This window comes from Euwallacea fornicatus, chromosome 4 (genome assembly GCF_040115645.1).
Source record: "Euwallacea fornicatus isolate EFF26 chromosome 4, ASM4011564v1, whole genome shotgun sequence".
NCBI classification, from domain to species: Eukaryota; Metazoa; Arthropoda; class Insecta; order Coleoptera; family Curculionidae; genus Euwallacea; species Euwallacea fornicatus.
In genome coordinates this window covers 1,063,672-1,089,822 of record NC_089544.1, presented here as the reverse complement: position 1 = coordinate 1,089,822, position 26,151 = coordinate 1,063,672, and the positions used below count along the sequence as shown (strand labels likewise).

Genomic DNA, 26,151 nt, shown 5'->3' with positions numbered 1-26,151 from the left:
CGACATTTAAGCAAATTGTTCTATTAGAATTAGTATTTTTGAAGATTTTACAAGATGAAATAATAAAACTACCCAATTTGTCACACGCAAGCAATTACAGGTTATATATATATGCGAAATCACAGATTTTTGTTCTTTAGAAAACTGATTATAAAATGCCGCCCAATGGCCTCAACTTGAACGTTGCCGTACTTTCCGATAACGTGACGTGTTAGAAAGGATGTTATGGAATGTCAGTATTTCAAACTTCAGAAAGGTTAGGTTAATTTGCGCAAAATCGGCAAGTCGAAAAACGTTTCAAGGTTTTCCTTTCCATTTCCACTTTTCCAGTATCTATTTAAAGGGCCTTCAGAAATTGTCTTTTATTTGCTTTTTCGTTTTTCGGTGTTCTGCTGAAGCACGTTTGTATAGTGATTTTGTGAATACAAAAATTAGAAAAGGGTCCTTTTGTTTTATTGATTAGTGGACACCTGCCAGAAAATTTTCTTTTAGACAATTGTTCTTCCTTTACGCGAAACCTTTTGTGTAGCTGCCTGCATCAACATCGATCCGTTCTTCTCCACATTATTACTACGATGCTTGCTGTTTTTTAGCAGCGTTTTTTGTGAATTTCGAGGTATGTATTTAGTACAAGTCCCAAAGATTCCCAATTAAATCCAAAAAAATTATTCTTCACCTTCCATTATATGAAGGAAATAATTTCTCAAACTGTACATATTTTGTAGCATACTTTCTACCTTTAAAAGCATAGAATAATAATTAATTTAAGAGGTGGTTTTCTTAAATAAAGGTATGTCACTACCAAAATTAAACATTAAAACACTTATTTATCTTAGGAATTTCTTTATTAGGAATTAATTGTAATCCATTTTACTTCTGCTCCTTTTTATGCTGCCAATCTTGCTTATTAGACAATTTCAGTAGGTTCAATAGATACAGACCTCCCTCACTCTTCCAAAGGTACTCACTACTCTCCAGATATTGATACACCTAGACCAATTTGAATCAATCTGTGCTTCAATTTTCTAATGGCTAATTTTACAAACTTTTTTTTATTTCATCAAACAAAGTTATTTACATTATTTATGTTAGGTTTATTTTCTGTTTTCTACTTCTGCAGAAACAACAGACCACGAAGAACCTTGCAGTAAATAAATAATTCGTATAGTACAGACAATGGATGATAGAAGATCTTCTTCAAAATTTGTCAACCTCCCAGTTGGGAGAGTGAATACAATAATGAAAAGCTCTTCAGATGTTGAGAATGTGAGCAAAGAATCTTCAGTTATCATGTCAAAGGCTGCAGAATTGTTTATTAGGACCCTTACAGAAGAGGGATATGTGGAAACCCATTTTGGGAAAAGATTGGATTATAAATCATTGGCTAATATAGTGCACAGAAATGATAAATATAATTTCTTACGGGATATTTTGCCAAAGAAAATAACAGTGCTTCAATTCAAGGAAATCATGGCAAAGAAGAAGGCTGCTAAAGAGAAGAGTGAGGGAGAGGATAGTTCATCTGTTGATGAGGAAGAGAGTAGTGATGGTGAGGAGAGTGGAAGCAGTACTTCTGAGAATTAAGTGATCTTTAGTTTCCTCAGTAGAGAGAGTTCTATATTTCAGGATAAGTTTTTGTGACAAGTAAATACTTGTATATCTCTTTGTAAGCCTTGACATCTGAATACTAAATTTTTAACTTAATTTGGATGTTGATGAGAAACATTATTATTTTAAAAGTCTTTCTGGTGAATGTTGTTAAAATAGGTATTGACATGTGTGATGTGTAATGACTTTAATATAAACGCTGTTATGAATACCAACTTTTTTCCAATTTTGTTTCTTTTTTTACATTAAACGTCGACATTCCGGGAACCCGCGAAACAATTGCCTTAAAAATTTTGCTCAAATTAATCGTCGGTACGCGTTCTATGAACCTGCAGAAACTGATTTGCAACATATTTTTTATTTGGTGAGGTACGAGGTCATAGAAGCACGCACTTTTTGCGATTTTGAAAGTGTCGTACAGTGAAAGTCCCAAAAAATGCTTTCCTAAGGTTACAAGACCTAAGTTGAGGTATCAAAGAAATGCAATATGATGAAAATGGCTTATTAAAAATTTGGAAAATTTTCTGAAGAATTTAAGGCACGGGGGCAGGTACCAGTTTCGCTTTTGACACGTAGAGCGTGGATTAAGTCATTGCTGTACTGTTTGCTATAAAGCATCTCCCAGAACAAAATTTATCCAAGACATGCCTCTGTTATTTCAACGCTCGTTGAGATGTTTCTCCATGATTCCTTTGCTACGGCAAATAAATCGAGACATCACGAAATCACGACATTCGTTGATTTTAGAAAGGGCAGTATTTCTTTCGTGATATTAGAAACGGATCATGTTCGCTGTTGAAGCGACATTTTCCGTCATCTCAAAAGAGATTTTTGCATAATACGACACATGTACGAATATAAAACGATCGCGGCCTTTATTGCAACGTAACTTTAACAATGATATTATTAATATTAAATAACGAAGCTGGCATCGAAATAAGACACATCGCAAACTTGTTCTGACTATCGAAATTTCTAATCCTTTGTGCTTAATGCCAGCATCCTACTTGGACCAGACGCCAGACCCTCGATGAAGAATACGTAGTGTGCGACCCAGTCTGAGACTACCCTTTTGTATAGGACCGGATATGTGAAGGACGCGTTTCAACAAAGGGTTAAAATTAAGAAGGGAAAAGAAAAAGATCAGGAAAATCCTAGAAAAAAAATTGACCGTGTCTTGTTTAAATCAGTATTGGATGAAACTGAACTCGAAACAAGCGCTTTCTCCATTTCCAGAATTGCTCAATTTTCGTTAATCGCCAGATAGTGCGTTGCAAAGGAATTGATTAATACAATGATAGAATCGTAATTGTTTTAATTTATAGTTACGTTAATCTCACGTTTTTACTCATTTTTGATAAACATTATTTTGGATAAATTAGTTATCAGTGTCTCGGACCTGCGCCAAATGCCAACGCAAATTGCCCCGATTAACGTTACAATACAATAAGATCCAGTTCGTGAAAAATATACATGCGTGTGATACTACACCACTTTTCGTATCTCACCCCGTACTACCGCGTTATCAAAGTCAACCAATGGATTTTGATAGCAAATAGTATCACAAAAGACTACTTGGAACTTAAATCGGCCTTTTGAATTATTATTCGTACAGCATCTTTTGGTTCGTTTGGGTCCGCGAATGTGGTTCGATCATCGGCTGCTTGGACATTTTGGTTAACAGTGCCTAAGGACGTAAAGTACGGATTTTAAAATTATTTTCAAGTGGTGGTACTAAAGATTTTTGATAAATTGTGCGCGTACAAGTAGTGTAATTTAGTGGCGTTCCATTGGAACTTGCAACACCTCGTTGGAACAGTTTTTGCCATCATGTCTGCACGTCTAGGTAAATAACTTTAATTTTTCTGTCATGTGCTCAAGTCGGCACCCAATGAAGAGAAATCTTACATCTTGTCTTAAAAGTAGTTAACCAGGTAGCCCGGGCCTCAACTTTCATTCATTTACGACAAATATTTCCTTTGTACACATAAAACGAATCATTATCGATGCCATAATGCACTTAATTATTTATAATGTCTTTGTCTATTTAGGAACATTTTTCAGCAATATCTGTTCCATTTGTAGTACTCTAGATAAAGATGTAATTAAAGCTTATTTAGGCACGATGTCGTGTTCAATAGTATTTAATTATGTTCAGTTGATAATGAAGGGGAAAGATATTGTTGTCGGATGGAACGGACTGGGAATTATCTAATCTTCGGCATATGTGTTTATCCATGGCGATACCGAACTTAAACCCATTTCCCATGAGAAGACTTACGCGGGGGTTTATTGTGGCGAGGGGCTTAAAAAATAAACTTATAAAAAAGTAGGTAAAATGCGTTTCCATTAACCCAATTTTGTCGAAACTGCAACTACCACAGTTGCAATTCTGCACGGTGTTTTGCACATTATGGGTGAATGATTAGTGAATTTTATTGTAGAGATGTGCGTTAATTTAATAATTAATTAAAATGGCACAAATATTACCGGGTCCTTTTGTAACCCTCGTCCCTTCAGATGTTTAGATAAAATTTCATTGAGCTGAGTTAAACGTGAAAATATAATATGTGTTAGTACGTATTACCTACATTGACATCGTAACGAGTTGCGCGAAATTGACAATAAAAATTGCCTTTACTAAAATAGTCTTTTGTTGTCCAATATAAACCTATGAACTGTATCTTTATGTCCTTTGTAGTACTTTCGATTTGACGCAGGGTCTTGATCTTTATTTGATGTAAATAATTTGTTGAATCACTTAACAATATGTAGACAAGAAGATGCGGCAGGGTAGAAAGAAGGGAAAATCTGTTCGAAGCTGAATTTTTATACAGGGCGTTTTGATTAGCATGTTTCGTCTGGCTAAGGGTTCCTTGGCAAGCTTAGTTTCTGTTTGCTAAACGTCTATAGAGGCAGCAAACAATTTAAATCAATGATCCACCTGTCTGGCCCATTACGTGCGTTTCAGTAAAATTTTATGTTTATTTCATATTGTTACTTGAAGTGGCTTTCACGTTTTACAATATTTATTTAATTTAATAAGCAAACGCTGGAATTGAAAATCTGGTTCATTGTTTATATTTATATTACGATCAAAATGTTTTCAAATTTCTCTTTGAAGAGTTGCTGAATTAAGTATTATTGAATTGTCAAAAAAATCAAATTGATATCGATTAACATTTCAATGTAATTATTTGTTGGATTTTGCGGGTTACGTAGATTCCAGGACACGGTTGAGTTACGCACGGGAGATGCGCGAGCCGTAACACGTGCGATATGAGATATGCAGTAAATACTGCCTAGAGACATAACGAGGCAAACGAGTGGAATTAATGACCGATAGCACACGAAGTATCATCCGCCAGAGCAATGTACGAAGACTCTTGTCAATATGTACTTGCGTAAACCGGCGCCCTTAAGGGTAGTAAAAAGAAATGCCTGGAACTACTAGGGAATGAAGCTCTTGAGTAAAACTATAAGATATTCTCAGCAAGGACCCATTTAAACACGAATTGGTTTGCGTGAAGCAACTCCACGAGGAATAACGAAAGTATGAGGATCTCTGGAGAGTTATATAAAACAATCGACAAATTTTGCATCAGAAACACGGGGCGACTTCGGGGCGCCCTGGTTTATTCCAAGTTAGGGATATTTATCACAAACACAGTGTTTAGAATGGGGCCTGGGACCACAGCAAGATATCGTAAAATTTATTTTATATAGCGTCAGCTGCAGTTAAGAATATTGCCCTTTAGGGACCGTTATTTTACATGTTACGTTGATTTATTCTGTAAAAGCCGAATCGCTCCAAATCGGCAACCTATAAAATTTATTTTTCGAAAACGATCAAATACCGATATTTTCTGTGCGTTAATAACACTCATTACGTAATGCGATAATCGTAAATAGCTCGATATTTGCCTCTTCCTTCAATCTTCTGGCGGTAACAATTGAGGTATTACACTAACTGTTAGTAAATAAAATTAGCCTCATAAAATATAATTAATCAGTTAAACCTACGCACTCATTTAGCCATTCGCGGCTTCTGCTTAATGACTTGATCGAAATAATTCCACAATAGTATGTTGGGAACGGACAAGAAAGCAGGGTTTTAGTTGTAATGGTGTTGTCGTAGAATCAGGACCAGTTGGTACGAGTAGCCGAGTGACGTATTGAAGTATTTTCGTAAGTACGTACTTGAGTACCTTATGAGCAGATACCTCAGTTGATAAAACGGCGAAGGATTCACGAGCTGAAGCACTTATTGCTCACTATGCAAGTTTGTATTATATTACACGGTTAATTTTTTCCCAGGACACTGCTGATACATCTTAGTTATATTTTTAGATAGCCCTTGCAATTGTTAGCAAAATGTTCGACTTCCAGGACAATATAATGCCAAAGCTCAGTTGGCATTCAACTGAGCATTGTTTGTCTAGCATTTGTAGTCGTTCAGTTCTTCTTTTTGTGCTTTAAGTCAAAACGCTTCCGATCTCTGGCGGGGTGGTCCTGTGAATGAAGATTGTCCAATGTGCGAAAAGTAGCTTCATTTAGAGAGATTTCTGGTTATGACAGCACGTCAGACTGATCGACGTTACCTGTCCGTTGTTCGGCGTTCAGCAGAGCTAATGCAGCAATTAGGACAAGGTTTATTGACAATCTGATAATTCTTTAAAACGAGTCTAGAAAATCGGTACTCTTATGATCCTTTGTTCGCATGATTGTTCTAGAGAAGGGAGCAACAAAACAGTGTAAAATTGAATTTGCTATAAAACTGGCAGACCCTAGTTGCAAGTTAAATCAAAATTAAAAAAAGACAAACTGTTAAAAGCACCTTCGACCAATTCGATATTGTATTAACCAATTAAAGACAACATAGTAATGATCGGAACGAAGCTAACTGTGTCTACCAATCTAGTGGTTGGTGTTGCTGAGGCTGCTGGGCTGAAGACGATGTTGGGAATTCGTCGCAACAGTAGAAGTACATGAAATAGCTAAAGAAAAGCAGGCTTAAAGCAATGCAAGCCATTGAAATACTATTCAAAAACTAGGCTTTTTACTTTCAAACATTCAAAGAGGATCAACTAAAAGGGTACCAGTTTGTCTGTTTAGCATGTGTCCGACTGTATGACAGTCTATCCATAGATGGGTAAGTTTCTTTTATCTATTGATTCCACATGTAGAGTTTGTTCGCTTAATATCTTCAATTATCTGTTTCGTTTAAGCTCAATTTCAACTTATATCTATTTGTTGTAACAATCAATTACAACCAGTGGAACGACCGCTAAGGAGATTTGTTTGTAAATTTTAACTTCTCGCAGAAAATAAATCTTCTATTCAATTAAACTCTACGGGCACATGCTGGTCAGATCAGCCATTTGTAAATGTTCGGTTGTTAAAGAAACCGAATATCACCTCTGAGTGGGGCCATAAAGGTACCTCGTTCGTATTGGAAATGTAGAGAACTTTCGTTTGGCATTTTAAATCCGACTTAGCAAATAATCCATATAATCTGAGAACAGGTGATTATCAATAATTTATATCGGGGCAATATATCAAAATTTCGATACGTCCTCAGAAGAATATAAAGCCTTAACGTGTTTTACTGACTAATAACAAATCACTTTTCTGCCTTGGATTAGGATGAGTCGAGTGCGTAAGTTTTCTACATAGACATGTTTTTACTTTAAATAACTCAATCTGTTACTACTCTAATGCTAATTTATTTAATAGTTGTTAAGTTTATCACATATTATTTAAACTTTTGCAATGAGTGTGGTGAAACAAAGCCTGCCTAAAGATCCTTGTTTACACTTAGCAGTTATAATACGTGAAACAAGGCTAATTGGACATGGCGTATTTTTAGTATAATGGAAATGAGTATAATTTAGTAAGTAAATTGCCATTTATTTAGAGTGATTTGTTTTCCGTTGTTTCAGCGAAATCTTCAGCCTCAGCGTCCATCGCTAGACCCGCATGGCAACACGCGCCAAACCATCAAACCGCCTTTGGCACCAACCACTGTCTACCACACGTATGAAAGGTTATAGTCGTACAGTTTATCGTCTGGCGTCGTTACGCAGACAGTTTTCCAGAGATCTTCAAGAATGGCCCAAAGTGTGGACACTAATGCTTCCCCAGCCAAACGCGAAAACGATATTAACGAAATAAGTGAGAGTTGTTTACTCGTTTCAGAAAAAAGTAGTTCTCATTCTGTGTGCAATGGCACCGTAGTGGGTGATGGTGTTGGCGAGAATGCTGGTCGTAATGGAAAGTCCAACAAGAAGAATAATTTGGAGCTATACCTCAACGAAAAGAACGCCAAAGTTAAGCCCAAGATCGAAGTGAACCCTCTGTTTGATTCAGGCGAGTCCGAACGACTGTTGACTCCCTCGTTGATCATGCCTTCGGCGGAAGAGAAACCAGTATTGCATGTACAGTTCAATCATAAAGACAGTGATAACTCAATAAAAAAGGAGCCGCCCCCGCCGAGTCTTCCATCTTCGGATGAGTCCAGTTCTTCGTCGTCTAGTTCATCTTCCAGTGAGTCTCTCGAAATTGCAGAAGCCCGACCTCCAGATGGCGGATGGGGTTGGGTGGTCGTCGCAGCCTCATTCATGGTCAATCTTATAGCAGACGGAATAACCTTTAGTTTCGGTGTAATATTTGTAGAATTTTTAAATTATTTTGGGGAAAATCGAGGTACCACCGCTTGGGTGGGAGGTTTGTTCATGGCTATGCCATTACTGTCTGGTCCAATAGCTAGCTTCTTGACAGATAGATATGGATGTAGAAAAGTCACCATTTTTGGAGCTCTCTTAGCGTCTATAGGGTTCGTCATTAGTTCACAAGCGAATAGTATGGTAGTTCTTTGCATTACCTTTGGAGTATTAGCAGGTTTTGGCCTGAGTTTATGCTACGTGGCATCAGTTGTTATAGTCGCTTACTACTTCGATAAGAAGAGGTCCTCTGCCACAGGGTTAGCCGTATGCGGCAGCGGCATAGGCACGTTTATATTCGCCCCGCTTATTCAAGCCCTTTTACAAGAATATGGGTGGAGAGGTACCACTCTGATTTTGGCAGGCCTATTTTTGAATATGGTCGTATGTGGTTGCCTCATGAGAGATTTACCTTGGACGTCCGAGAAATTAAAAAATCTTGCCAAGGAGAGGAAGAAAAACAGGCACATGAAACGAAAGAATAGGCTTATGTCTACAGACTCGTTTTCCATAAGCACTGGTACTTGCACAGCCAGCGTTCTGCAACCGATAGTAGAGAACAATGAAGAGAACGAGTTTGATCTGCAAAATCATAGATTGTGCAATTCAGTCGTTCACTTGCCAACATATATACGCGATGGCGAAAAAATTCCTGCCGAAGTCTTGGAGTTGTTAGCCAGTAACAAGAACATGTACAATATTTTGCTGGCGAACTACCCGAATCTCCTGGTACCATCGAGGAGTTTTAGCGATTCGGGACGTCTCAATGACGCAGGTTCTTCGGTCAAGCATGCTAATACTACAACCCAGCTATCACCGCCAACGGCGATTTCGCCGAAGGATGAAACTTGGTGGGCGAAACGAAGTCCAACAACTCCAACATCACCCACTCATAAGGCACCACTGAGGAAGCTTCCGGGAGCAGCTTTTCTTAAAGATCTCAGGATTCACAGGTGAGTCTAACAACATTACATGCTACAGACTATGTTCATTTTCACCAACGTTTCTGGCACGCTCTGTATATATTTTCAGGCTCTCGGTGACCTACAGAGGCGCCATGCTAAACTTGAAGAGATACCGGCTTCGGGCCAGTTCTTGTCCCGACATCTACAGGAATTCTATGACCACCATAGCTCGGGAAAAAGTCCAATGGTTCGCAGGATTGTGGGACTTCTGGGATCTGTTGGTGGACATGTTCGATTTCTCCCATTTCGCCGACCCCAAGTACTTGGTGTTTGCGTTGTCCAATTTCCTGTTGTATACGTGGTACGACGTGCCTTATGTGTACTTAACAGATAATGCTAGTAAGCTAGGATACTCTGAGAAAGATGCTTCAATACTCATTTCTATTATTGGGATTATTAATATGGTTGGTGAGGTAAGTAGTTTTTGTTATCTATCCAGAATTTTTTTCTTCTCCGTTTTCTTACGTTCCTTGCGAATTTGGCGTTCTGCCGCAAAAACGTTTTGAAGGTTTCATCGTATTTTTTGGTTTGTAGATTATCTTGGGATGGGCTGGAGACAGATCGTGGGCCAATGCCAGCATCATCTATGCAATTTGTATGGGACTTTGCGGTGGTGTTATAGCCTTAATCCCCCTCATTTCGGACTACTACCTTTTATGTCTGATTTCTGGGGGTTTTGGGTTCCTTATAGCCGCAAATTATTCTTTAACGTGCGTGATTTTGGTGGAACTCATCACGTTAGACAGGTTTACCAATGCTTACGGTTTGCTGTTGCTGGTACAAGGATTTGCAAATTTGATTGGTCCGCCGATTGGAGGTGAGAACATTATGATTTTTTTCTGATAAACTTATCGATTTTCAAGCCACATTGCCTTGCATTTGTGTCAAAAAATACGGAACCGTCGTAAACGGTCATAGAGTCGAGAAGAGTCGGATTTCGGGAAACGGATTTTACTGCACCATTACTAAGCAACCCTAATTAATATTAGAGACATTAAGGCTGTTTGATTCTATTTTGCTTCAAGTAGAAACAATAAAGCAATAAAAGGGTTCTTTCATGGAGTTTTGGCAGCTTTCCAGCCGAGTTTCTCCTCTAAAGCTGGATATTTCATGGGATAATGACGAATTTATGGTCGTAAAGACTACAGGATGTTCAAAGTCTTTTGATTTTAGTTTTGAGAGGTAATTAACCACCTCAAAAGAAGCCTGCTGAACCAAACCAACTATAATAAGGGTTGCACAATAAGATCGTTTTTTTTAAACAATTTATCAGCTCTTTTTCCGCAAAATGATTTGCAAGAAAACTTTAGTTAGTCATCGCCTGTGGAGATCACATGAATAGAAAAACTATTGATTCTGTTTAGGATGGCTGTACGACATAACTGGGACCTACCACATGTCGTTCTACTTGGCAGGCCTGTTCATCGCAATCTCAGGTGTGATGCTTGTAATAATACCGATAACCAAGCGATACAGGAGGTTCATTCGGGAACGGACATCGTCTGAAACTTCAATAAAGGAAACGTCCGCAAACGAGCCTAGCGATTTAAAGAATAGCTATTCGTTGGAAGCCAAACAAAACCACCAGGTTTAAGTGATACTTTTGCTCTATTTTCCATCTAGAGAGGAATATATTAGGTAGATGGTTAAGGTCCGATTGGGTATCAAGACCAATCGTGTATGGTTGATGTCAGATCTATTCCTGAAATGCCTCGAATTTGGTTTTTAGTGATCCAGACCAAAAGAAACATGGTAAATGTCTCAGAACGGTCACGTTATTGTGCAGGACTGTGCTTTGTATTTTGACAGGCTCACTTGGAGTTTATTATTGAAGTTAGAGAAACTGATAAGTAGCGAGATTTAAGGCAGCAGAAAAAAATATTGTTCTCAGCTCAGCTTAAGTAGCGTCCTAGTCACAATGACCACTAACCGCCACCGCAATTGAACTTCTGAATTGATTTGACATCACCGGTATGACGCTGTACTTGGTTTAGATGTAAACAAATTGATATGAGATTAAGTGGATTTCTTATTTCTAAGGGGTGTGTTCGCTTTTGTTCGAAAATAACGTTTGACTATATTCCTATGATCACTCGAGAACAATTAATTAATCATTAGAATTTTTGCAGAACTTCTTCTACGTGGGCTTAAAATGGGCCTTCCCATTTAACAGTGTTCGAACTGAATCTCCTTGTATAAGGCATTTTGAACAACTTTTTGACACCTACCTGTATATTTCCACTTTCGGCCGTCCAGAATTGGCCATGCATTAAACGATCTTACAAATTCAAAGACTAGCTATGATTAAATTGAAATTTTAACGTTTATTATGTGTAAGAGAGCAGCGTAAAATAGAATAGGGGGAAGCGGTACTTCGTCCCATGGTGCACAAAGGCACCGACCATTCGGAAAATTGTTTGTAAAAATATACCAAACAATATATGTATAAAGGGAAAAAAATTTCAACATTTCACGAGCGGCAGTTCTAGACGAACCTCGCTCACTCGTGGGATTTATCTCGAGGATAATTTCCATGGAGACCAAGAAACTAACCAATGAAGTGTCCTTATTTCGTAATTTCCATGGAATTTATTTTCTTGGTGACGTTTCTGGGTAAAGTTAAGTAAAACATTAGTGTTTTGGCAACTTTACTAGAGAAGCTCGCCAAAAAATGCATTCTCACGCTTACATGTGATAACAATATCAGGGCCCAGATATGATCGAAAAAATAGAAATTAGTTCGATAACATCTTGAGGGAAATAACAATTTATCGACTCCCTCAGCCCACCGAACTCATGAAAAATTAAAGCTTAAAAAAAAAAAAAAAAAAGTTCTGATAATGATGTGCTTACAAATAGGGCCGAAATATTGATTTGGTGTTCGGCATGAGGCACCCCTTAGAATTATAACAATCAAAATTGAGTGAGTAAAATTTTTATTTAGTAAAATCCGAATAAATCGTAAATTTGCGCCTATAATCTAAAACTATAAAATAATATAGGTATTTGACAAAGTAATGTTATATGTCTGAATGGTAACATTTCTTTGAAAGTTTTGGTGTTCTTCTAGGTTGTATTTTCGCAGCATGTAAGCAAGTAAACCCAATAATAGATTTAGCCACAGGACGAATAATTGAATAATTATTAATTAAGTAGCGAATCGAATAGTTGATGTCTTTTCCTGTATTCTAATATTTTATATGAATTTAATGTAGAGGCTGTGTACCTTAGTCATCTAGGAACAAATGTTATTCTCGATGGCCGTTACCCGATAATATGTCGATTCCAGTTTTACCCATTAGAATTATGCAGACTTCCAAACGTTGGTAGCTAAAGATTTTAAGCTAAAACATTCTTCAACTCAAAGTCCAAACTAAATATCTCCATCAAAGAGCAAATTTTACAATTATTATCGTCAGTTTTAAGATTAGTTATTGATCACCTCTAGCTTTAATGTTGAAGGATTAGGGTAACTCTTACAACTCGTCAAGTTGAGAAGCTATACCTGTGATTAAATTCGCTAATACACTTCGTCGTTTTCGAAATAATCAGCTCTGGATCAAAATTACATGAAATGTCCAAAATAGATACTGAATAAGGTGGCACCAACAATCTAGGGATGAGGTCGAAATTCAAAATGATTTTTTATAGCATTACCGGTAGGGCCGATCTACTAAAAGCTCGGGTCTTTAGTGTCCAGTTAGGGAGCGACAGTAGTCAATTAACGACTAACTGGCAAACGAAGAACAGCTATGTGACGCACCTCTGTTATGGATAGAGGCGCTTCAACTAATGCTCCCCTCTAACTACGAGTTACTTCACGTGTAATTTAGGAGGACGTTGAGAAATCAACTCTTAAAAATTAATCATTTCTTATTCGTAGTAGATCCGGGAAAGAAAGTCGTGGAAAGGATATTTTTCTGTTTTCTCTTCAACTGCCGTTGCCATAATATTCAGTATCATGGATATTAGCCATTTTCGAAATATTTTTACAGAGCTGTACAGGGCATTCTAGCGGGAATGTACATCTACCTTAATTTTTTTAACGAAAAAAAGGATCCATTAAAAGTTGTATAGAATTTTCTTAAGAACTTTATGTTGTTGACAAATCAAGTACATGGCGCGTACTGGAATTTGCGTTCCTCTAAATGGGACACGTTGGGGCGAAACGTAAAAATGAATAAAGTCAATGGAGAATTTTTCTTCCATAATATTTTGCATGGATTCAACGGTACGCTTACAACACACAAAGTCTTTATTAGTGATAAAACTATTAGACATAATATTCTTAAACCATATATATGTATATTTGAAAATCGAATGAAGCGCCTCACCTGCAGAAATGATGATACACAGGGTGTCCCATTAAAAAAGCATAAGTTTTCGTCATATCTCGAAACGAGGATGTTGAATTATTTTCCCTTTAACACCATAAAGTTCAAATCGAATAGTCAAGAGAGATGGACATTCTCATGTGGTGACCCTGTGACCACCAATAAAAACTTGTCTAGACCTTTTACTCGTTAGTATTGTAAACCTGTACGAAAACCAACAGTAGCGTAGTAATTCTTTACTCATCAGGCAGTATTCACTCACGATTAGATAACTAATTTACCTTCAGTAATGTTTATTTCGATATTTTATTACTTGCATGTGACTATGTTTCACCTTTTTATTCTATTAATAGCAGGCGTCACAGCTGGTTTTATGCTATGTACTCGTGAAGTTTTGTCATATAAAATTTCAGCTAATGCCATATTAACTGTTCTTTAACTTTCTGCAGTAAGCAAATCATCTTTTGTATTATCTGTCGAAGTTATGATACAGTTAGATGTTAGATAAATATTCTCCTTCCTTTTTCACATACGGTGGCCGCGTCAGTTTTAATTTGTGTTTGGAAGAAATACGTTTGTTTAAATTTCGATTTATTATTCTTCTGATTTGCCCTTTTATGTACTAAGCGTCTTCAGTATGTACTTTTGAGTAGATCTATTTAGATATTCCAAAAAAAGCAAGTTCGAAGTCATAGTTAATTATAAAAGCGATTGAAAAACACTCAAATTTTCGTTGTTTTTTTTTACTCAGCGTTGAGCATCCGTTGGAAAGGCCCATTGAGAATTGATAACGTATTGTTATTTGCGTGATAGTCCATTACCTTGTTTGTTTTCAGCTATAAAGTGGTGTAAGAAAATACACTACGCGTAAGGTTGACCGGGTCAATTTCGAGAAAAGGACACACCGGGAGCCTTCCCTTTTTCTTACATCGTATGATTCGAAATGACACGTGAAAACAATTTATTTTTATACTTCGAGAACTAAATTGCTGTAAGAAAAACCCCAGTTTTTACAGGTTTTACGAGTTTTGATGCGACCTATTCAGTGCAAGTAAGTGTGAGTAGTAAGTGGGACCGACCTTGCTGATTAAATCGTCTCCTTCGCATTTCGCATCATATAACGTGAAAAAGAGAAATCGCCCTGTGCGTCCTATTATCGAAATTGGCTGAGTCAGCCTTATGCGTAATATATACATTTTCATGATGTAATCATCATAATTTATTGGCTCTGAATTTGGGTCAGATAAATGGGGTTTGATATGTGCCCAGGAGAAAACGTTAAATTGTTCAAAAAAAAAAAAAATTAAGGCAATTGATTTAGTAACAATTTAGACCGATGATATCTCTCTATTTGCGTTAATTAAAAATTTCTCGGCGGTATTCTCGTCGCGATTCATGTAGACGCGATCATTTTAAATTTCGGGACGACAAATGAAAAGAAAAAGTTCAGACCTTTTAGTGAACAAGTTTGTCCCCAAAGAATAACCTGCGTCGTTCAATTTAGCGCAACGATACGAGGAGTTTTCTCGAAAAGTATTCGATAGGTCTTCGGAGAGTAATTTTCATCCAAATATTTAGAAAGATCTTTCTGCGACAAGGGGCAATCTGTCTTGTTTGAATAAGTATGTTTGACTTTATAAAATGAGCGAGCGACTCTATAAATAATCAAATAAGTCAGTAAGCAGGCCACAAGCTGAAAAAATATTCACGTCGTATAAGCAGAATGTTGATCGCGAAAATATATGCCATTTCGATGTGCAATGTCAAACTGGGTTACAGCCGCCCTGGGTTATAACGAACTAAATGTCAGGAATGTCAAAAGTGTCCATTTAATTACGTGTTATTCTTGTTCGGACGTAAGGAACACGTTTATAACGAACGATTGGTTTTGCGACCCCATTTCGAGGAACAATTTTCAGATTCGATTGATTATAACAAAGCGACGTCGATTAAAAGACCATCCTGAAGAATTTATTAGGCTAGTTTTAGGGCATTTTTTTGTTGGGGCGATTTCGACATCGACGAATCTCTATGTATTGAATCGTAGTCCAAATCGCGCGATTTTAGGTTTTGAACAAGGGAAACCCGTAGGCCAAAACGACGAATAAGTCGGCAAATTGTTACAGTGGGTTTAAAAGTACGATAATGGCCGACAAATCATAAGGCTATATTGAGAAACATTCTCTCATTAAATACCAAGTGCCCGGTAAAATGACTAAGTGCGTTACAGTACAAAATAAATAGTATACATATGTGCGTGTAGTAGTAATAGAATGGACTAAATGGGTATTACATAGGTACAAAAAAAAACAGTTGTTCCTTTTGCCTTTTTCCCTCTTAACTGGTACAAATTTTAAAAGAAAATAATTTTCAACACATAAGAATTTCTAAGGCGGACATAATAGTATGTGCGCGGTGTCCACGCGAAAAGTTCCATCCCCTTCTAACTTTTTGATATATTGAAATAGAAAATAAGATTTCAGGTATGACCTATACGCATGTATCTTTGGATTCGTAATGAAACGGAGAACTTAAATGTGCAAAAAAGTAATGCTTAATTGTTCACAAAAATGGAATGTTGGGTTGGCACACGTTTATTAAACACCCCGTATAAAACTGCTGACTATCTCGAAGAACTTCATGAACTTCCAAGCGCCTCATGTTAGAATTTTTATTTCCATTTAAATAGATTAAAAAGTTTGGGGGATGGGGTACTTTTTGCGTGGACATCCTGTACACATATGATATTCTTTATAAACAAGTAACCGAATTCGACCGGATTTTCGAATCTTTGACTCCTTTCGTAGGGTTAGCAAAAATATCTGTCGATGCAAATCAAAAATGTAGAGAAAGTAAGAAAAAAAATGATCAACCGGCTCATTTGTCAACCATCTGAAGCAATTCGTAATATTTGATCTACTTCTTAAAATCATCGTTCGCAATATTAGATTAGGCGAGAGTCTGTTGATCCTTGAAAAGAAGAGTTGAGTCCTACATTTTCAACAGTTTTTATAATTTTTTAAAATTTAGATTTACTATTATTTTAATTCAAACAATTAAACAAAATTAGGCTAAAAGCCAAATTAGGCTGAAAAAGGGTTTCTTAATATTGAAACACGCGCGTTCCTTCCGCGATCTACCGTGAATGTCAGTTCAAGGTGAGTACAGATATACGGCAAACATATGGCGCCTAAAAATATTATGTCACATCAACATTCCAGACATTCCACCGTAAAGTGTTTAGCGACCATTAAAGGGGATAGCCTATTTAATAAAGATATAGCTCAGAAGAAAGTAGTTCAATGCATCAGCATAGGTAAGACAGAGTTTCATAACGTCCAGACGAATGCCAGATAAGGATAGAATACGTATAATTCTCAGAGAGAGACAAGATGATAATATTGGGGTCCTTCTCCCAGATGTCTCTTTCGTTCGGTTGATTATAACCTCAAAATATTTGTTTTAATTTGAGTTTAGTCAGAAGATCGTTAATATTAAGCCATTTACAACTTCAATGTATGACCTTTAACTGAAGTATTTCCTCTTTATTATGTGCTATGTTGGAATGAATATTCCTTAATATCATAATAAAAATGCAGGTTAATCTTAAGAAACAAACTAAATTGCTTTAAGTCAGTGATGACCGCCCGCCGTCTTATGCTGAGGAAGAGGCTACAAAGACCCAAAAAATAGTGGTAACTGAGCCTATTGTTGCATTTTCTATTAGTGTTGCGAGAGAGGTGTGAAAAATGCTATTTTTTAAGCACAGAAAATCCTCATTTAATGAGAGAATATTAATTTCAACACGAATCTTCAGTGAAATCGTTGGTACAACTTTAGTCTCCGGGAAAATTGATTGGGGGATCGTAAAAAGTCCGGCAAGAAGCCTTTTGCATAATGAGGTATGTCCAATCCTGGAGGACCGTTCTCTCGCCTTAAGACAATTTTTTCACATTATGCAAGATGATTCTGCTTAGTACCAGTCAAAGTCGGTTATAGCGAATCTGGGTTATAACTAACGGTCTCCATAGACAAACTAAATATCATTAATGTACAAAGTGTCTATTTAATTATGATTCTGGTTTGGATGTAACGAACCATTAGTTTTAGCGAACGCTTTTCGAGGATTTTCTTTGCAGGTCCGATTGGATTATGACTAACGTCTATTAAAAAAACCATCCTGAAGGATTTATTTGGCTAGTTTTAGGGTATTTTTTTCTCAGGGAATTCCAATCTATTGAATCGTAATTGATTTTGCACGATTTTGGACCGCATTAATTGCATTTTATTAGTATCTATAAATCTTAAGCAATGTACAAATCCGTCGATGCCCATTAGGCTTTGTATAAAATGAATATGCATCTGTCTAGGTTTAGTTCACATCCCTAATTAACCACCATACAAATGGACGCAGCATCAACCAATGCGAACATGCTGTATGTACGGGCAACTAACCTGCACTAGAATCGGATACAGCGAACGCCCGGCTATAGGTAACAGCATTTTTGGCCTTCTAGTGTTTGTTCTAACCGAGTTTAAGTGTACATACACTATCAGACAAAATTAAATTGACCATGAATTGATGTTTATTTAACAAAGAAATATTAAATTTTTTTATAATTTTTGTTCACATAGTCAGTATCTATTTCACTTTAAAATATACTGCTATTTATCCAATTAAATCTAATTAAATATCTAATTAAATGGAAATAGTAAACAGCCTAAAAATGTTATATATAATTTTTGCGACAAAATTAAATTGATCTAAAAAAATATATACAAAATCATGACCAAATCTAATATACAAAACATAATTTTAGTATTTTCTCCAATAACTTTTGTTTTTAATAACTTCTTGGCATCTTTTTGTCATGAAAGAAATGAGATTCCAAATTGTTTCAATATCTATTGAATTTCAAACCAAATGTATTTCTGCCAATAACTGATCTTTGTTAGTGATGGTCGTTATTCGGATTTTCTTCTCTACTATGTTCCGAAGGTTCTCTATTGGATTGGGATCTGGGGATTGAGCAGGCCACGTTAAAACATTAATTTTGTGATCGACAAGTCATTTCTTAACCAATTTGGCGAACATTATCATGCTGGAAAATAAATTTAACAGGCATTTCCCACTCTACAAACGGAAGCATCACATTTTCCAATATATTACAATAGATAGATCGATCCGTGTTTCCGCTTATTTTGTGAATAGGACCCACGCCGAATCCGGAAAAACAGCTCCACACTATCATGTTCCCTATTTCATGTTTTATTGTAGTCGAAACACATTGGAGATGTAATTTTTGGTTAACTGGGCGATGAACAAATGGCGAACCATCACATTTAAATAAATAAAATTTTGATTCATCGCTAAATAAAATTTCCTTCCAGCCCCCGCTCTCCAATTTGAATATTGCTTAGCAGATACTATTCTTGCTTGCCTATTCTTCCTGGATAGTGCAGGTTTTTTTAATGGCCTTTTTCCTGGAAATTCAGCTTTTATCAACCGTCATTGAATTGTTCTGGATGACACATTACAGTTCACTAATTCGGCTGGAATTTCGGATGCTGATAACCATGGATTTTTCTGGCTCAATTTTTTTTACTCGACGACCCATCGTTTTTGTAGTTTTTTTTTCTTTGACTACCCAGTTTTAGGTTCACTGCACAACCATAAAACCAAAATTTTTTAATAATAACTGGAACGACTTGTTTCGACACGTTACATTGTTCAATTGTGAATATTTAATTTCTTTCGGCTTTATAAGTTTGAATAATTTTCTCTTTGAGACCTACAGAAAGACGTTTTCCACTGGGTATTTTAGAGAGCGTGCAGAATCAACGCGCAATTTTCCGACGGCGAATTCCAAGAAAATATGGAAAAGCTAAAATGATCAATTTAATTTTGTTGCACAACAACTTGCAGACTTTTAAACATTCGCAAATATTTATTGAATCGAACCCAATAACGTACTTTTTCATTCGAAACATTCTATTGTTGTTTGTATACACAAGATAAGTAAAGACATTTTAATAAGGAGCTCATACATAAGAAGCTTCAGAAACATTTTCCCAGTCAATTTAATTTTGTCCGATACTTTACATAGATGTTTTTCGCTTTCTAGCCCTTTTCATGTGCCTTTCTTGACTATTCAAAAGAAAACTAAGTAACGAATTTGGCATGTGCGTACGTGCTGAAGGCCCGCCTAACTTTTACCTTGTCATATTGGCATTGGTAGCTGCCTAGGCGCAAGCTAGCTAGTACACTTGTCACATGAATGTAGCTAAATTTATCAAATCGGTTGGTTAAATTGTTCTTTTGACAGTTCAGTTTCGTGAAGCTGAAAAAGTGCTTATATCCCTAAAGCTCAAATTTTCATGCTGAGAGGCCCAAATAGGTTGTGAACTGACTTTATGAGGATAGTTCTAAATTTCATATTATTAATCTTGTTCGTCAAACTTCTAAAATTGCCTAAAATCATACACCCCCAAACAACATACCAATTGCACAGAATTCCGAATTAGCAAGACAATCGAGGCGAAATTTATGCGCAAACTTTCGCCACAGCATCCACACAAGAGCATCTGGACCAAAATCTCTCCTTCCTCTTTCAGTCTTCGTCGCGACGCCTGTTGTATTCCACGGATCGGGGCCGGCACCTGTAGGACGCGTGTTGTGATTCGCCAGAGTTTCCACGGGGAGAATTTTCGAATCATAAATTTGTTTCTAACAAACTCTGGCTTGAAAGTGCCACCACCTTATGATTCTTTTGGTAAGTTTCAGAGCGAAATTTTATGCAGTTATGCGTTTTTTTTTTGTCGAATCAGTATTGACAAGTTTATTTATTGTAATTATTCAAAATAGCTCGTCATTGTCCCTTATCAAAGAGTGATTTTGGAAATTCGATGGGTAACGCTGGTTGTGCGTTATGAGATTTCCATGTGCTATGCGGCGCGGATTGACAGCGTAATGACGAACTGTTCTAATCAGCGCTCCGTATTGGTATATTTGACGCCTATGTCGTTTAAATTAATGCCTTATTTATCTGTGATTGCGATTGGGGGCGTGATATTGTGGTTAAAAGCTTGATCAAGCAATTTTGAACGATTTCAATCATGAATGTGAAATTAACATTTGTGCGCGTTTGCGCCAGGCTTACGCTAAAAAAGATGAATAGAATTTGTAATATCGCGTAGCTTACAACTTTAATCTGGTCATTTTGCAACTCCTAAAGCTAAATTGTTTATAATTTTATCGTTTTTTAGATTTATCATAATGCGGTTAACATCGGGTAACATTAACGAGTAATTGATAATTTCAACTTTTATTAACTTTATACGTTACCCACGGCCTAGTTTTTGTACGACCAATAATTAGTATTAAAAAAAATCGATGTTAAATATCAAAAGGTTGCCTATAAACATTGAGAAGATTGACAAATCTAATACGCTGCCCCCACCGCGATTAAATAGAAATAGCTGATTTGTTTTTTATTGATGATGTTTTTTTAATACCTACGAAAACCATAAACGAATCTTTTACTTATCGTTATTACCCTATGTGCAATATTATCCATTCAATGACGTAATACATACATAAAATGAGCATATCCCTGTATGGCTGCACACAAAGACGATCATGCATCACTGCGTCGTCGTTATTCATCCTTAGCAAGATATTTCCATAACGTGCCATTTTATTCTGCTCGAGACTCTTTTATTCTAAAGCATTTGAATATTCATAGAGAAACTCTGCAAGACGTGCATTTTTCCTTTCTGTTTATGAGGTTTGCTATGCATATGTTTATAGAAATTTCGCAGTAAAATAAATATAAGTCTCCGATTTTGTTAAACCGCTAAGTTGATGCTTAGAGCCATTCACTCAAGCAGAGATTTCACTTTTCAGCGAGGGCCTATTTACCATTTGAATAAAATAAGATTAATAAAAGTTTATTTGAGTTACTTCTTCCCTTCCCATGGTAAGTCCTATCCCTAAGAAATACCCCACCATTACATGATCTAATTTTTATTCATCCATTGTAATCGAACTCGCCGCTTGAAAGTGAAACATTTATAACGTGGGATTAGCATTGTGGTTTCAATCTCTTTTGGAATATTAATCTGCCAGACATCGTGTACTGAATAAAACCTTCCTTCGTTTTTAACTGATGGTAATCCAGTTAGAAAAATTAAAAAAATGGTGGAAAGTAGGAGGGAATTACCAAAATGGTGGAAAGAAGGCAGAAATGTCCAAAATGGTGGGAAGTAGGAAGGAATTTCCAAAATGGTGGGAAGTACGGAGGAATTTCCAAAATGGTGGGATGTAGGAAGGAATTTCCAAAATTGTGGGAAGTAGGGAGAAATTTCCAAAATGGTGGGACGTAGGAAGGAATTTCCAAAATGGTAGAAAGTAGGGAGAAATCACCAAAACGGTGTTGCGTTTTCAGTTGAAGGTGACCAGAAGCATGCGTTATCCTTCCCATAGGGCCAAATTGATGTGGTATAATATGTCCGGCAAGATAGCTGTGGACTCAGCGACTCTGCTTTGTGCTAGATAACTATTCTAACTGTAACTAAGGATTCCTTGGTACTGAACAATATTGAGAAAAGACGAGCAACGAAAAACGTCAAAAAACGTGTAGTGCCAGCTAATTAGCGAAAAAAGGACGTGTGGCATTGGACATAAAGAATAACATAAAGCCGACGATCGCCAAAAATGCTTCATGTACGCAGTCCTAACAATAAATTTCAAGGCTTATTATTCCAATAAGACAACAAGAACAAGTTAATAATTAGATAAAGTAAATTGAAGCCGCGAGGTGAAGGACACGTGAGAAAATCGACACGTTCCTCTTGTAATAGAGAATTGAAGCTGAAAGGGAAACTATCGTATTTCCGATATTGCCATCAACACTACTCACATTTGGTCAGGTTAATTAACTTTGATGAAACTTCTTATACAACCAAAAGGTTTGCACGACACAGTTCTATAGATCAAAAAGAAGTATCATTTATTTGCTCTCAGGTTGAAAAGATCGTATCAAATATAGAGCACCGCGTTTAGCTTGTCAGATCAGATCAGATCAGACAATCAGGTCCGATCAGATTTTTTCTAAAGTGGTCGATTATTTGGACGAACGTATTTAGTGGGAAACTTTAAAACAAAGCATCAGTTAAAACAATCATAAAGTTAACCAAAGATAATAATCTCGATCGCTTTAAATATCGGCTGGGACTGTACGTTTGCCCATTAATAAATTCCCAAATGTAAATATTGTGTGATCATTGAATTAGATCTGGTTATTATTTAATCTAGTTTATGCCGGTGCTCTATTAACGAAGTAATCAATGATTCAGCACATTGAAGTGTTTACTCACAATAATACTTTCCGCGAAACAAACAAAAAAAAATTATTCCTTTAAGCTTTGTGTTTCATTCACAAGCCGTAATTTTCTCGTCTAACTCGAAAATCCTCATCGGAAATCCTGTTGGCATTAAAAAAGCTCTGGAATAGTAAATAGATTTGTACATTCTGGCGTGAAATCAAGAGACGAAGACAAAAGTGATGCCGATTTGAATTTCAAATGTAAAATAGTAACATCTCGAAGAACAATAATTTGGATAGTCGGGAAAAATCTATTATCCAGACGTACATTAAAGTACCTGTAGGGATTTGTACTTCTTTGCTTTACTTCAGCTATTTTCCGTAATTAGCTTGTATGATGCATATGTCGAAGATTTATTGGTCCTTAAGCTACAAAGTGCAACATTAAGAGTTGATAATAAGACGAAGCTCAGGCTGACGGGGCCGTCTTAAGACAAAGCGCTGCCGAACGAGGGCGCCACCACCAAGGGCGCAATCGAGACGCCATGTGTGCGAGCTTTTCTTGGGAAACAGGGACTGCCAGGTCTCAGCTCATCTCTCGGATTTGAGGGACACGCGAGACCTGGAGAAAGTCGAGACCAAGAAGGGACGGGCAGATAAGATTTGGAAGGGACGAGAAGCGCTCGTGTGGTGGCGAATTCGTTGGTTTTGCTCTTTTCTACTCTTCCTATTAATAGTAAACAAATACTCCATATCATCATGGAAAATCTCCGTAATGATGATCCGACATGTACATGTAATAAAACTTACTATAATAGTTGTATTGTTTTTGTTTTCGTAACGGAAAGGTGCACTGATCGTTTGTATATAAAGTTTGTTGTTGCACTTTGCAATCCTCCTCATCTCAATGATTCTTTTTGCAATGATATAATCATTCGGGCGGTGTCTCATGCTTTGTAGCTATTGTTTGCTCAATAGAACATCTCTCCAATTGATTCGGGACGAACCGGCTTTATTCTTTGAATGTAGCATACACAGTGGCGGCCGTAAAAATGGAATACTTTTTGGAACTGCGTTTATTCCAGTATGTTACAATTTTGTTCCCAAAACAACAAAAACAACAAATTTAAGTTAAGACACGGTATTGGGCGTAAATGTAGTAACTTTTCATAAATTCGTTTTTCAGATCCCTTTGCTATTTCACTGCCATTTCTTTATATTTGTTAGAATACATGTTGATAAATAAATCGATATTTACTCTGTTATTGTTTAAATTCCGTTCCTTGGAACTTAAATAATTTTTTTCTGAGTTGTTGGCTTGCCAAAAAGATAACAACTTCTGCTATTTCGATATTATTCATCGTTCCACTCGTAAAGTTCGGTATATCTAGTGTTGCAAACGATTCAGTTGCATTGTTCAATAGTTGTTGGAACAATGGGTAGAGGCAAAACAATATCAGGGAACTTAAGGAAAATTGTGATTGAGCGATGCGATAATGGCGAGAAACCTCTGGAAATTAGTCGAAGTTTGGGCAAAAGTAAGTCGATAATTTCTCGAGTAACTGCACGATATAAAAGTTCAGGCATCCTTGGTCCAAGACTGATCCTCGGAAGACCTAAAGTTACCGAAAATAAAAATGGATCGCCTGATTGTTAAGATTTCAAAACAATCCATTTCTGTCATCAACTAAAATACGTAGTCAAATAAAAGCAATAAGGGCAAGAACTGTACGAAGAAGAGTACTGAATGCAGGACAGTTTAGTAGGAGGCCCGCTAAAAACCCACTTTTATCTAAGAACGTAAAGGCCCGATTGCATTTTTCGAAACAGTACACTGACTGGACATCTGAGGAATGGAAAAGAGTAATTTTAAGTGATGAATCTAAGTTCCACTTGATCAGAAGTGACGGTATAAATCATGTCAGACATAATGTGGGAAAAAGATTAAACAAAAAGTACATTTCACCAACGGTTAAACATGGCGGCGAATCGGTAATGATGTGGGGATGTTTTTGTGGTCACGGAATGAGACCCCCTCGCAGAATTGAGGGAACGATGGATGGATTTATATATACGGACATTTTAAGAGAATATCTAGTATCATGTATGGGTAAAAAAATGCCCTTGCAGTTTTATTTCCAGCAAGATAACGATCCCAAGCATTCATCGAAGCTCGTCACGAATCGGTTTGAAGATGAAAAACTTTCCGTTCTGCCTTGGCCACCTCAAAGCCCAGATCTAAATCCTACAGAGAACACGAGGGAGTGTGTCGACGCTAAGATTCCTGACAATAATTACACGAACATCACTGATTTATTTGTTGCATTTGGGGACAAATTAGTGAGGACTGTATTAACAAATAAATTCTGTCAACGCCCAAGAGATGTGCAGCTGCACTTACACGAAAATGTTACTACACCAAATATTAACTAGTTATGGAGTTTGGCTGTTTATCGTACAATTTCTGTCATAGAAAATCTAAAGACTTGTAAAAGTTGCTATCAAATATTTTATTAATAAACAAAAATTTTTTTGTTAGTCAAAAAGTATGGAATATAAAATATTTATATTAGTTCTGTGTATTATTTATTGGTTCTGAATTTAATATCCATTACTGAGTGCACGAAGTGGGTCAAGGAATAATTCGCTATGACAAATATTTATTAGAAGATTTTCGGAGACGCATAGTGGAAATGTGCAATAGCGGACACGGTCAGAATGACGTTGCAAAGACTGCTAATGTTAGCCAGGGCTGTGTACCGAAAATTTTAAGACAGTTTAAGCTATCGGGTGTTGTGAAAAAATTGTTTTAGGTCGGGACGTCCCAAAAAAACAAACGTTTGTACAGACCGGCGTATCAAAGAAACTTCATGGAAAGATCTTCGAAAATCATATCGTTTAATAATAAGGGGAAATTTGCAATTGAATTGGCATTGAAGTAAGTGATCGTGCTATGCGACGTCGCTAATGTGAAACAGGATTGTCTAGATGAGTTACCGTAAAGAAATCACTGATATACAAAAAAAAACACGAAGACGAGAATTAAATTTGCACGCACCCATCTGCTTTGGGCACTTGAAAAATGGGATTTTGCCCTTTTCAGTGACCAAGCTAAAATTAAATTGCTCGATTCCGACGGAAAAACTTACATTCGATGACCAGTAGTAAAGAGATTTGATCCCAAGTATCGAAAGCC

General features: G+C 36.7%; 3 protein-coding genes across 13 annotated transcripts in view; all 3 read left to right on the top strand.

Annotated features, from left to right (window-relative positions):
- The first annotated feature begins 57 nt into the window (after window positions 1–57).
- On the top strand, window positions 58–14,356 carry LOC136338890 (monocarboxylate transporter 12-like). Of its 8 annotated transcripts, XM_066281674.1 has the most exons (7): window positions 58–616; window positions 7,551–7,654; window positions 7,707–7,782; window positions 7,846–9,283; window positions 9,363–9,708; window positions 9,830–10,112; window positions 10,660–14,356. In XM_066281674.1, the coding sequence occupies exons 3-7, from the start codon at window positions 7,719–7,721 to the stop codon at window positions 10,887–10,889; spliced, it is 2,361 nt and encodes a 786-aa protein (XP_066137771.1). In that variant the 5' UTR covers window positions 58–616; window positions 7,551–7,654; window positions 7,707–7,718; the 3' UTR covers window positions 10,890–14,356. The 8 variants fall into 8 exon arrangements, with proteins under 8 accessions (XP_066137771.1, XP_066137768.1, XP_066137770.1 ...); XM_066281671.1 differs by having other exon boundaries at window positions 7,707–9,283; XM_066281673.1 differs by having other exon boundaries at window positions 7,551–7,782.
- On the top strand, window positions 1,177–1,584 carry Chrac-16 (chromatin accessibility complex protein 1). Its single transcript, XM_066281285.1, has one exon. It carries the CDS (start codon window positions 1,177–1,179, stop codon window positions 1,582–1,584), a length of 408 nt encoding a protein of 135 aa, XP_066137382.1.
- A 2,730-nt stretch (window positions 14,357–17,086) lies between the features above and the next one.
- Window positions 17,087–26,151, top strand: part of LOC136350824 (potassium voltage-gated channel protein Shaw-like) — a 61,921-nt gene continuing 52,856 nt past the window's right edge. For 3 of the 4 annotated variants that reach the window (XM_066302910.1, XM_066302907.1, XM_066302905.1), the window contains exons 1-3: window positions 17,088–17,324; window positions 18,000–18,122; window positions 20,245–20,402. The gene's annotated coding sequence lies outside the window, so the exon portion shown is untranslated. Of the gene's footprint in view, window positions 17,325–17,999; window positions 18,123–20,244; window positions 20,403–26,151 lie in introns of all 4 variants that reach the window. The other variant, XM_066302908.1, reaches the window with a different exon arrangement.

Coding starts and splice junctions, on each gene's coding strand:
- Chrac-16 (XM_066281285.1), top strand. CDS start 1,177: ATGGATGATAGAAGATCTTCTTCAAAATTTGTCAACCTCCCAGTTGGG.
- LOC136338890 (XM_066281671.1), top strand. CDS start 7,719: ATGGCCCAAAGTGTGGACACTAATGCTTCCCCAGCCAAACGCGAAAAC. Junction 9,709..9,829: donor TTATTAATATGGTTGGTGAG/GTAAGTAGTTTT, acceptor TTTGGTTTGTAG/ATTATCTTGGGATGGGCTGG. Junction 10,113..10,659: donor GATTGGTCCGCCGATTGGAG/GTGAGAACATTA, acceptor GATTCTGTTTAG/GATGGCTGTACGACATAACT.